Source organism: Primulina tabacum, chromosome 1 (assembly GCF_025594145.1).
Source record: "Primulina tabacum isolate GXHZ01 chromosome 1, ASM2559414v2, whole genome shotgun sequence".
Classification (NCBI taxonomy): Eukaryota; Viridiplantae; Streptophyta; class Magnoliopsida; order Lamiales; family Gesneriaceae; genus Primulina; species Primulina tabacum.
The window spans coordinates 32,121,477-32,134,390 of record NC_134550.1 but is presented as its reverse complement, the minus strand read 5'-3'; the positions used below and the strand labels follow the sequence as shown (position 1 = coordinate 32,134,390).

Below are 12,914 nucleotides of genomic sequence, written 5' to 3'. Positions count from 1 at the left end.
GTTACGAAACCTTCAGTTGATAAGGTTTTTCATTTCCGCTCAAACCGAAATCTTCAGTTGCGTATGTTCAATCAGTTGGATTCTTCAGTTTCTTTAAGATTAATTTTTCAAATCCTGAAACCTATAATATTCAAACAATATTGATTCATGAAATCGTTTCATAAGAGACTTACTTTAAAGTGATTAATCCAAAAACATATCTCTCTTTGAGTTGCTTTTAGGCTAGACACTATATTAGGAAATTAACAATAGGTTTTAAATTTAAATCATTAATGTCTTGAATACAATTTATCTTTATATTTAAGTTTAACATCATATTTTCTTAAGTTTTATTCCATGATTTATATATATAATTTTTAGAGAATTTTTTACAACCACTTAAACAAAAATTGGTATCTTAAACATTTTCACTAGTATCTTCTTTATCTTTTTATAATTTTTAATACCGAAATCAAAATTTTCAAAAACTAATGCAGTAATTAGTTTTAATATTCATGATTTGGAAATTTTTTTTTGAGAAATATTTTTTGATAAAGAAAGATTTTTTCATACAATGGGTTGAATTAGCAGCAATAGCCTAGCGAAAATTACTTAATTTTAATAAGCAAAAGAGATCAAATATGCCAACGTAGCATAATAATAATATCAAAATTGGACATAATTTTTTAAAAAAGAAAAAATAAACATAAAATACAAACTCCAAATTTCACCTATTGTGAAATGATAGTAACAGAACGAGGAAACATGATAACGTGTCTAGAAATAAGAACACCATTCCTGAGAATAATTATTGCCCCCTGTAAAACAACAGTTTCAGGAAAGAAAACGACTTATTTTGAGGTTGCGCAACTGGGCTAGGAGCTGGAGCCGTAGCATATGAGTCTGCTGTTGGAGGAGCTGCTATTCTCGATTCTGGAACCGAACCCAAATGATCATGTGACTCCTTTTTCGGGCTGGGGCTTGGGTTGCTATTAGCCACATACGATGATTTGTCATGTTTTTTTTTGCCTAAATCCTTGACTTCTTCGAGTGTCACTTTCGAATATTTAACATTGTCATCATCCATAGGCAAAGGGAAAATGAACTCGGGAGCATACGGGACTTTGCTTTTCTTTACCCATTTATTTCCCTCGATGAACTTCGAAGCCGTGAATCGTCGAATCCTGCTTGCGGGAAGTTCCTTAACACCAGGCCAGGTCACCCGATGCGATTTGTTAGCCCCAGGGCCACGGTTGTTGAATTCAGTGTAGAAAAGTGTTTTCAGGGCGTAATCTCCATTCCAGGGTAGCCATCCCTCAGGCTGGATCAAATCATCCATGAAAGATTCCATGATAATGGTTCTTGAGTATTCTTTCCAGGGCCTGGCGAGGTAAGACTTGAGCTTGTGCCTGAAGGGGTGATAGGCTGCATCGGCCACGAATGAGCAGTTCTGTAGGACGAGTCCTGTCGGCTGACGTAGGTCCTTTCGGCCTTGTGCTGTGACGATATTTTGCTGATTGTCCAGTGGTTTCCGGACGAGCAACGTGCAGCCCTGGAAAACAGCGGCGCTGTCCCCGAAGATGAAGTCAATGGTGCCGGAGATCACGCAATCTCGGTAGAACTGGCGGTATGTGTGGGCGTAGAGGGTGTCTTGGTATCCATCCATTTGGCAGTTGTAGAAGATCACTTTATCGGCGCTGACTCGCAATGCCACGGCTTGGTGCTTCTCTGGACCAGCTGAGTTTTCGAACCCGATGTCTTTTGCGATGAAGTTGTCTCCTTGTACGGCTGCGAATAAATTACGGAATCCCGTTATTGATGCCAAGTTAAAACAAGATTCTATCAAAGATCGGGTTCATGAAAAGCGCGGGACAGTAGTTTTGTCAATTAACATGAAAATAGTACAAGAGCAGAGAATTATACATACCAACAGTTGCTGTGTGGTAAGTGCTGGTTCCATCAATGAAGTTCAAATTCCCAGTAATTTTAGTTTTGATCGGGCCATCTCCAATGATCATCACATTTGTCATGCTGCTATTAATCTTCACTTGTTCTACATAAACTCCCTCTTTGATATACAAAACAAACCTTTTATCACTGTTTTTAGGTACATATTTTAGAGCTTCGTTAATGGTCGTATATTTACCACTCCCGTCCTTGGCTACAACCAGGTCGGGCTTAATCTCATCGAGTGAAGAACTGAGTAGCTTCCGCCCATTGAAATCAAGCCAATCTGGAAGCTCGTCACCATGTCCCAACACGGGCAGTTCCTCCGACAGGAGACGGCGGCTAGTACTAGTGCTGAACCCTTGAACACCCATCGAATCGAGCACTGACGAGATGTCTACCACCATGGCCAGGCCATTGCTGCTCATTTGCATGGACTGAGTCAAAAATTCCCTCATTTTCTGTCCGGAATCCCCGGGGATGTCTTCAAATCCATCAAGGCATGTTTCTTGGTATGTGATGGCACCACTGAGCCATACCTTCAAGTCGGCGAGTACGTCATCCACATTAATGAAGTCCATGTCATCGAACCTCGCGTAGGACCTCCTGAGGTCATTAACAGCACGATCGGCAAGTTCCCGACAGTTTTCGAGGGCCTCTTTTGCCCGAGGATCACTCTCAAGTTCTTCTAAAAGGGTTGAATTCTCGGCTGCCTCGTTCATGTACTTGATTGCGGCCTCGAAGCCTATCTCGATGAGCTTTTTGGGATCGCTGGTGTTGTTCCCAGCGGATTCAAGGGAATTGACGCAAGCTTCTTGATAATCTGTGGACTGGCAAATTGCTTTGATAGCCTTCTGCGAGGCCGAAACTTCGACGTCGGATTTATCGTTATCTTCAAAGCCTATGGTAAGAGCTACGACCATAGCAACAAGGATTAAAGAACAAACACTAACAACTGCGATTTTTTTCTTCCGATCGTCCGCCATATTGAATTATAAAAATATCACGAAACGATAGAAGAACAGACAATGAAGCGGAGAAGGGCAACTGATCAGACCCTCTCCCCTTCGCTATTCAAGCTTTGGGGAAAATTAATGTTGTAAATGTGATTAAGAAATGGAAAACGGTAGTGAATTTAAAAGATAGTTAATTCAGTTATAAAAATGAGGTTTGGAGGGAAAAAAGAGTTAACCAGTGATTTGTTTCACCATAAATAAGGGATGGCCATTAAAATAAAAATAAAAAGAGACATTTCATAACCACCACTACAATAATTTACTACTTTAGGCAATGTTGACATCTGAATTTGTTTGCTATTATGTGATTCATCTTGATTCTAGCTAGCAAGAAAACTGATTGGAAACTTTGAAACCACTTGATTTTTCGAAAGTAGATGGACTTTGAACTTACTCGTAAGCTTGTGACCTTGTGAACTCAAATACAAAGTTAGGTACAAAGTTTTCGTATAAGAAATTGCAAAACATTTTATATATTATATTGCTAGAAAAATATACGTGTGTGTTGCATATCATAGTAATTTAATTAATAAATTCAATAAATGAAAATAATGATTGCATATTTTAGTATCGATATCATACATATGTAACTTGCTTTAAAAAAACTCGTATGATTTTAGTTTTCTCTTTAAAACTCTTTTAATATACTTTTTTGTTACAACTCTTTCTTGTTATTTTCCTATTTCTCTAAATGAATATAAATATTTTCTCATCATATTCAATCTCAATGTTCGTATATATTCTTGATGCAACCCGGGCGAAACGGACGAGTCGGGTCAGGAACTCTGCCGGATAAACTATCAGGATATTGGAGGAAATAAGAGTTAGACGCTGGACTTGGATTGTAAACTCTCGAGCTCTTTGAAGGATCTGCGAATAAAAAAATAACCACGTGAATGGGCGCCGGAGGGAAGTCCGGCGTGGCCACTCCGATGCTTAAGTCAGCAGGGCACTCGAGCAACAAAACCAATGTAGCCAAGTGATGGCTGTGATAATTGTTGTGTAGCAAATGAGAGTATTAAATGTGAATTAATATCTGAAAAGATAGTAAATGCAAGTAAAAAACCTGATATTTATAGTAGAGGATTCAATGATGACCTCGTTCTTCGTGTGAGAACATTAATTATAATAGGGTGGCTGATTATAGCCTATTGTTCTGACATGTCAAATCGCACACTTGTCACATCCAGGCCACCTAATTTATTGACCACTTGTAATAATGTCAGAGATAAATCGGATATAAACAATGTTGATCGGCGGCATTAAATACTTCACTCATATCGAAATGATCACGGTGAGGTATTCCTCGGAATTCCTTATAAGAACATAAATGTATAACTTCTCAGGGAGGTTCGGCTTCGGGTGCTCTCGTGGCCTGGCCTCTGATTGACCGGCCCTTCCGTGGGTTCTTCTAGCCACCTTCTCGTTATCCCGGGTAATTTCATGACTCGGGTGCCGATCCGTCCGATTACTTTATTGGTATGGTCAGAACCTTTTATTCTCCTGACCCCGGCATTAACCATGGATATTATCCATGACCCGTGATATCTCGGGGCATCATCACTCCTACCTTAATTAGTCGGGCTAGAGTCCACTCGTTGTCCCGATTAGTCTCGTGTGCCCGGTCAGGAAAATTGTTTGCTTACTCGCTTATTATTATTATTATTATTATTATATATATATATATATATATATATATATATATTTAGCTGATCGTAGTATACGAACACGTGGATTATAGCTGACATAGGCCGTAGGATTTGTCAGAGACTCTTCTTTTTCCAAGAAAATGAATTATTATGACGCCTTGATTCCTGGACCTGTCTTTTCGAATATCTTCTCGTCTGTATGAATATCTTTGCACTATTTCCGATGAATATCTGAGCCGTTGGGTCCATTATGGATTAATGGTGTGGATTGGCTTTACTCTCCTATATATATAACAACCCTTCCTTTGTTCAATGACACCAACATTTATCTTCTAGAGAATATAATGGCAGGTGCAAGCGGCTCCAAGACACCTGATATGGCGGAAGAATTCATGAAAACAGCCCAGGAGAAACGAAAGCTGGAACTGGAGGATGAAGTCTTCCATAAAATTATCCACTACTGGGAAAAGCTTCAGAGATTGAAGTTTCTCTACGAGACTGGGGAAGCTAATACTCCTAGACTGGTGGTAAAGCTGAAGGAGTATCGGGAACGTCTGCACGTTTCTGAGACAGCTGATCTCTTCAAGGACGATTATGTCTACGAGTTGATGCTCTACAAGGAAAGGAAAATTCTGACGGACATTGTCGACTCCGACAGCTTCCTCAAATCGTCTACTGGAGAAGTAAAGGGCTGGATGACCCTGTGGATGATGTTTGTAGAGGAAGCATATTATGATGTAGTCCGCAAAAATTTCTTTTTCTGAATAAAAGTTATTTTTGTTTTATATTTCCGTTACTTTCCCAGCACCCTTTTCGGAATAAAAATGCTTGTCCATTTCTAATTCTGTCGAGAATTTCAGTTTTTCTAGATATTGTATTTGTACTAGGAACTGAATAAAATAAATCTCCCTAACTGAGATGCCGGGAGCTAAAATTCCTCGTGCTACAGAATAAGATGCCTGGGCCTCAAACCTCTCGGGCTATGATGTAGAATCATAATGACGCATGTATCAATATTAAATTTCTGTCGAAAAACGTTCCATATTTTGAGATGGATAAGAATGATGCTTCGATAACCGTGAACGTCTTTCGTCTTACCTGATACCATTTACGAGGTGCCTCCATTAAATGTAATGTGCCTATAAATAAGAGAATAGAAATGAAAGGTGAACATCCGTTCAACATGTCTTCAAGTGACTCCACTAATTGCAGTAGCACACACGTCTTAGTAACCAACGCAATGTGTCCTCATCTGGAGGATTTGAAGAAGACGATTGAAGAATTAATCTGGGTGAAGGTCATGTCTACCTGGTACAAGGTTCAAGACCTGAATGATACCTACCAGAACGGTTTGGCTCCTACTCGAGCACAGAGAGCAAGAGCAAGGAAGTACACCCGGGAATTTGAAGTGGGTAGAGTTACAGATCTGGCTACCGACCAGGTTCTGTTACACATGATGCTGTGGAAAGAATGGCATCAATTGGAAAAGATCTTAACTGCTGAATCCTTCATCAATCTTCGGATTCATTAATTGACCGACTGGCTAACTGAATGGCAAATTTCTGTATCTTCAATAATGTATAATGTAACAGTTCGCCGGATCTTTCTTTAATAATAAAAAATTATTAATTATCGTGTCTTATGTTTCTTTATCTCCTGCACGCAAATAGATACAAATAACCAATAAATAATAGTATCCTGGTCTCGAAATCAAATGTCGGGTCTTCGTACCATCCGGGCTTAAGATAATACGCCGGGACTTCGTATCACCCGGCCTTAGGTATCACCCGGGCTTAGGATAATACGCCGGGGCTTCGTGCCACCCGGGCTTAGGATAATACGCCGGGACTTCGTCTTCCCTGATCATTTAATGCGATGTCAGAACGACGCATCCCCCTCTGACAAGCTGTCAGGAACTGTCCGTATTCCAAGCAAGTGAATGACTATAATTTCTCGATTTGTGCTCACGTCTTTTCAAATATCCCGCCCAATGATGCCGCTCAATTTTCGAGGCTGATCTGGTCCGTTCGATCTGCTTTAGATCAATGGTATAGATCACCCTCTTCCCCTATATATAGTATATGACTGGTTTTCAGCATTCACTTGCAAATTCCCTTGTAGCGAAGCTCTGCCAAATTCTTTTCTCGAGCTTTTCCGTCACGTGAGTGTTATTCCGGCGATCTTTGCGTTCATCGACAACCGGTCACCATCTCCATTTCTTCCTAGTAAGTCTCCTTTCCTCATTTACCCTTTTCATTATGTCAAACTCCACATCTTCCACGTCCGACAAAAATGTCAGGGGCCGATCGGAGGATAAGTCCCCGACCCCTTCTGAGACTTCCGTTCGCCTTCCAGTAGGCATTCCCATTTCCCATTCTCGACCCCTTAAAAAATCCAAAACTTCTTCTTCTCGGCCTGCTGGTACCCAGGGCAAGGGAAAAGAGAAGGCCGCAAGTCTCCCATAGTTTTCCACTGTGACTTCTACCCTTCGCCCGGGTAGTATAGAGGAGTTGAAATCTTTGGGCTCCATCCCTTCTACTTATGACATCAAAATTCCCGGACCGAACGATCACCCAGATACCCCTCCCCCCGGCTATCATGCTTTCTTTCTTGAGCAGCTCAAGAGTGGTCTCCGCTTCCCGGTACACCATTTCTTTGAGTGAGTTGCCCGATTTTTCAACCTTCCCCTCAACCACCTCCATCCTAATGCTTTTCGTATTATGGCTGCTACTTTTGTACTGTTCCGTATGAAACAACTTCTCATCAATTCTTCAATTTTTCATTATTTTTATTCTTGCCGGTTTAATGATGGGGTCTTTTCTTTTATGGCCCGGATGCATTACCGGTTCTTAACTGATATCCCTTCCTCTTTGAAGGGATGGAAGACAAAATTTTTCTTTCTTCAATTCCCGACTCTCCCCACCACTGCTTTGGGCTTTCTTTCTGCTATGCCCTCCCAACCCGAGCTTCCCCGGGATTACAAACTCCTCCCCCCTTTTATCCAAGCCTGGGGGCCCTAGAAAAACAATATTATCTTTCCTCTGTATTGATTGGGGGGGGACAACTTGATTCATTATGGGATTGGATCCCGGCCTGAAGACCCCGTTGACAAGATAATAGACGAGTTCAGTCACCCCTGGTCGCAGGCTGGTAAAGTATTATCTTACCATTATTTCCTTTTAGGTATCCTTCACTTGCTTGTTTATCTGACATGCTGTTTTTGTAATGCAGCCGAGGACATGATCAGGGCGAGTTTCCAGGAGGCCGCGGCTAAGAGAAAAGCTGAACAAAAAAGAGCCCGGGCTAAGAAAATAGCTCGGGAAATTCAAGAGGAGGAAGAACGCCAAGCCCGGGCATTGGCTGAAGCCCGGGAAACTGAAGGTCAGAGGGACGAAGCAGAAATGATGGTTCGTGAGGAACCCATTCTTCCCCCAGAAGAATCCACCGTCCCAACTACCGAAGAGGATCTAGCTCCTCTTAATCAACGAAAGAGGAAAGCCATCCAAGAGCCGGTGCTGGCAGTAGAGGATGACGTCGAGGAGGTCGTCCGGTCTTCTCCTATGACAGGTTCTTCTACCGGGCCCTCTGGGGGAAGGCCTTGGGTTATCCCCAACATCTTCGGGGAAGATATCAGTGCGGACCTTCTTAAAATGATCCGGGACCTTCTTCGTCCTGACGAGGTGGCACACCTTCAGGGACTCCATCCCAACATGCTTCTCTACGAAGCAACGTCCCGGGTTTTTTCTGTAAGTTCAGGAAATTGTAACCCCCCCCCCCTTTCTCTTCTCTCCCTTTCTTTCTCTTTTCTCGCTTTATCCCCAAGTTTGAACATTATTTTAAGGGCCGGCAGATGCTCGTACATTCTCACGAGCGAGTAGCTAACGTAGCTAAAGGGGCCAATGCTTGGGCTACCTCGGCCCAGGAGACGCATGCTAAACTCCGAGAGGAGGTGGACCGTTTGAGCGAGCTTCACGAGCATGTGTTGGCTCGGGAGAGGGCTGTCTGGGAGCAACAAATGGATTTGATACGGGCGGAGCTGACAGTGGCCCGAGCAGAGACACAAGCGTTAAGGGAGGAAGCCGAGTCCTCCCGTGCTCGAGCTGATGGTCTCCAGGCTACCGTATCCCTTCTTAAGACTGCTCAGGAGGAGCAGATGACCAACTTTTTAAAATCTCCCGAGTTTAAGCTGATGTTGGCTAAGAAAGCCTTCCCGTACTTTGAACAGGGCTTCAACAAGTGCCTGGAACAATTCGAGGAGGCGGGTTTGGTCCCAGCTGACCGGGAAGATTTTCCAGATTTAGAGAAGGCAGCAGCCTCTCTCCCAGACGAGGAGGAGGAGCAGAACAAGGAGCAGGATCCCAAATAAAACTAGTTTTTTTTTTTTTTTTTTTTACTCCTGGGTTTCGGGCACTTTGTAAATATCTTCTTTGTTAATGAGATCTTTTCATCGCATTTGATAATGGCTTCCCCGATATTCCTAGATTTGAAAGTATAACCGGGGTACAGGTCCACCGGGCCAGGGTACGGGTTCCTGGACTTGAAAGTATAACCGGGGTACGGGTCCACCGGGCCAGGGTACGGGTCCCTGGACTTGAAAGTATTTAAACGCTTTCTCGAACAATCTTTTTATTTGATGTAGAAATCAGTAGGTACAAGTATCTTCTACACATAATATCTTTTTAAATGAAAAGCATTCCATGGCCTCTTGAGAGTTTGCCCCAGAGAATCTTCAAGATAATAAGCTGCACCAGAACTGATTCTTTGAATTATTTTGAAGGGTCCTTCCCATTTTGCTTCCAATTTCCCTACATCGCCCACCGGTTTCACTTTTTCATGACTAAGTCCCCTATCTGAAAATTTCGCGCCCGAACATTCTTATTATAGGATTTCATTAACCGGCTACGATAAGCTTCCATTCGAATGTTAGCTCTGTCTCGCCTTTCTTCAACCAGATCAAGTTCAATGGCCTGGGACTGATCATTGTGATTTGGGTAGGACTCTATCCGAATAGAAGATTGCCCGATTTCCACTGGCAGGACTGCTTCTGACCCGTATACCAGGCTATAGGGTGTTTCCCGAGTAGATGATCGAGGAGTAGTTCGGTAAGCCCATAAGACACTTGGCAATTCCTCCACCCAATCTTTTCCTTTCCCATGGAGCCGGGCCTGCAGTGCTTGCACGAGGGTCCTGTTAGTTACTTCCGTCTGGCCATTAGCCTGAGGGTAGGCTACTGAGGTGAAGGATTGAATAATCTTCATTTCATGACACCAGGAGGTAATCTTTTTTCCCTGGAATTGTCTTCCATTGTCGGAAATTAGCTTCCTAGGGATGCCGTATCTGCAAAAAATGCTTTTCCAAAGAAATTTCATAACTTCGTTTTCAGTAATTCTGGCTAATGGCTCAGCTTCCACCCACTTGGAGAAATAATCAATAGCCACTAGAAGAAATCTTTTTTGTGCCCAGGCCATGGGGAAGGGGCCCACTATATCTAGACCACATTGATCAAAAGGGCATGAAGCGGAGATTGGTTGCATACTTGCAGTTGGGCGATGGTGAAAATTGGAATGGTGTTGGCAACCCTGGCATTTTTGGACTAGTTTGGCGGCATCTTGATCCATCCGGGGCCACCAAAATCCTGCTAATAGGGCTTTCCGAGACAGGGCCATCCCTCCCAAGTGTTCTCCACAGCATCCATCATGAATTTCCCGGAGGATGTATTCTACTTCGCTTTCTGAGATACATTTCAATAGAGGACCCATGTATGATCGCCTGTAAAGAGTGTTGTTCAATAGAGTGAACCTGAATGCTTGCTTCTTTATCTTTAAAGCCTGAACTCGGTCAATCGGAAGCTTGGCATGGACTATGTATTCAATCAAGGGAGTCATCCATGAATTTATCTGGGTAGGTGATGCCTCATCAACAGATAGTACCAATCGGGTAAAACACATGATTTCTCGGGTACTTACTCCGGACATAGAAGCAGCTAACTTGGCCAGACTATCAGCTTCCTCATTCTCTTCCCGGGGGATTTGCTCGATGCTCCAGTCGGTAAAAGAGGCAGCTCGGGCTGCTATGAGTTTCAAGTATTTGAGCATTTTTTCATCTTTGGCCTCGTAAGCACCCTTAATTTGTTGTGCCACTAACTGAGAATCAGAGTAAATAATTACTCGGGAGGCTCCGACTTCTTGGGCGGCTTGTAATCCTGACAAAACAGCTTCATATTCAGCTTCGTTATTTGTAATCCGGGAATCGATTCTCAAGGCCAATTTTATCTTTTCTCCGAATGGGGCTACTATGACCACTCCAACTCCGCATCCGGATAGATTTGAAGCGCCATCAACGAAGACTCTCCATACCTCCTCCTCTGTCGGTTGGATCATTTCTATCAAGAAGTCTGTCAGAGCCTGAGCTTTGATGGCGGTCCGGGGTTGATACTCAATGTCGTATTCCCCCAGCTCTATTGTCCATTTCACCATTCTTCCTGAGACTTCCGAATGTGTCATTATTCTTCCGAGTGGGGAATTGGTGAGGACCACTATCGGATGAGACAAAAAGTATGACCTTAATTTTCGGTCAGTCATTACCAAGGCTAGAGCTATTTTTTCCATTTCACTATATTTCAACTCTGCTCCTCGGAGGGCGTGACTAACATAATACACGGGCCTCTGATCTGTCCCTTCTTTCTTGATGAGAACAGAACTGACAGCATGTTCAGTGGCAGACAAATAAATCCACAACTTTTCCCCCGGCTCCGGCTTTACCAAAATAGGTAACTCGGATAAGTGTTTTTTCAAGTCTTGGAAAGCTTGTTCGCACCCTTCATTCCAACCAAACTTCTGGGCCTTTCTGAGGATTTGAAAAAAAGGATAGCTCCGGTGAGCAGATCGAGAGATGAGTCGGGAAAGCAGCAATCCTCCCGGTCAATTTCTGTACATCCCGGGTAGATTGAGGGGAGGGCATGTTAATCACAGCTTTTATCTTTTCCGGGTTGACTTCAATTCCTCTGTCTGTAACCATGAAACCCAGAAACTTTCCACTCTTGACCCCGAACACACATTTGGCCGGATTGAGCTTAATCTCATACTTTTCCAATGTGGCAAAAGTCTCTGTCAGATCAGCAATAAAACAAGACATTTCTCGAGTCTTAATCAAGATATCATCCACATATACCTCAATATTCCTGCCTATCTGCTTTTGGAAGACTTGACTCATTAGGCGTTGATATGTGGCCCCGACATTCTTTAATCCAAATGGCATGACCACATAGCAAAAGGTGCCCCAATAAGTGATGAAGCTGGCCTTATCTTGATCTTCTCGGGCCATGGGGATTTGGTGATAACCCTGATATGCATCCATGAAACTTAGTAACTCAAAGCCGGAAGTTGAATCCACCAACTGATCGATTCGAGGAAGTGGGTAACAATCCTTCGGGCAAGCTTTGTTCAGATCCCGGAAATCTACAAACATTCTCCACTTCCCTGTGGCCTTAGGAACAAGGACCACATTAGAAAGCCATGTGGGAAATTGGACTTCCCTGATGTGGCCGGCTCCCAACATTTCCTTCACCTGTTCTTCTATGATTTTGTCTTTTTCGGGCCCGAAGTGCCTTTTCTTCTGTTTTATAGGTCGGGATCCAGGGATGATGTTTAATTTGTGCTCGGCTACTTTGGGTGATATTCCCACAAGTTCCTGTTGGGACCATGCAAAAATAGAGATATTAGCTCTTAAACAGGCTAGGAGTTTTACCTGGGTGGAGTCTTCCAGGTCTCGGGCCACTCGGATACTTTTTCCGGGTTTTATTTCGACCACCTCTTGCTCGTCTTCTGCAACAAAATTTACTTCATTCCCTTCTACCTCCTTTGATCCCTGAGCCACTTTCTTTCCCCTGTCCTCCCTTCTCACCCTTTTCTGATCTACTAGGATTGTTTCACCATAGTATTTCCGGGATGAGGGTTGGTCTCCCTTAACCTCTCCCACCTGCCCTCGTATCGGGAACTTGATCTTCTGGTGATAAGTGGAGGCTACAGCTCTCATCTCGTTCATAGCTGGCCTTCCAAGGATTACGTTATACGAAGATGGGGCATCTACTATGGTGAAAACTGTCATAACTGTCTTCCTCAAATCTCCACTTCCAAGTGTTAGGGGTAGAGTGATTTCCCCTTCAGGGTACACAGCATGACCGGCAAAGCCGAACAGAGCAGTCGCAACTACTTCCAGCGGATATTCATGTAAATCCATCTGGACCAGGGCTTCCTTGAAAATAACATTAACAGAACTCCCATTATCCACAAAAACTCTCAACACGTCATAATTAGCGACCTGG

General features: G+C 43.1%; 1 protein-coding gene across 1 annotated transcript; it reads right to left on the bottom strand.

Moving 5' to 3' along the window:
• Positions 1–612: 612 nt before the first annotated feature.
• Positions 613–3,042, bottom strand: LOC142543710 (putative pectinesterase/pectinesterase inhibitor 58). Its single transcript, XM_075651115.1, has 2 exons — positions 1,907–3,042; positions 613–1,767 (listed from the first exon to the last, which is right to left on the bottom strand). The coding sequence occupies exons 1-2, from the start codon at positions 2,910–2,912 to the stop codon at positions 788–790; spliced, it is 1,986 nt and encodes a 661-aa protein (XP_075507230.1). The 5' UTR covers positions 2,913–3,042; the 3' UTR covers positions 613–787.
• Between the last annotated feature and the right edge of the window lie 9,872 nt (positions 3,043–12,914).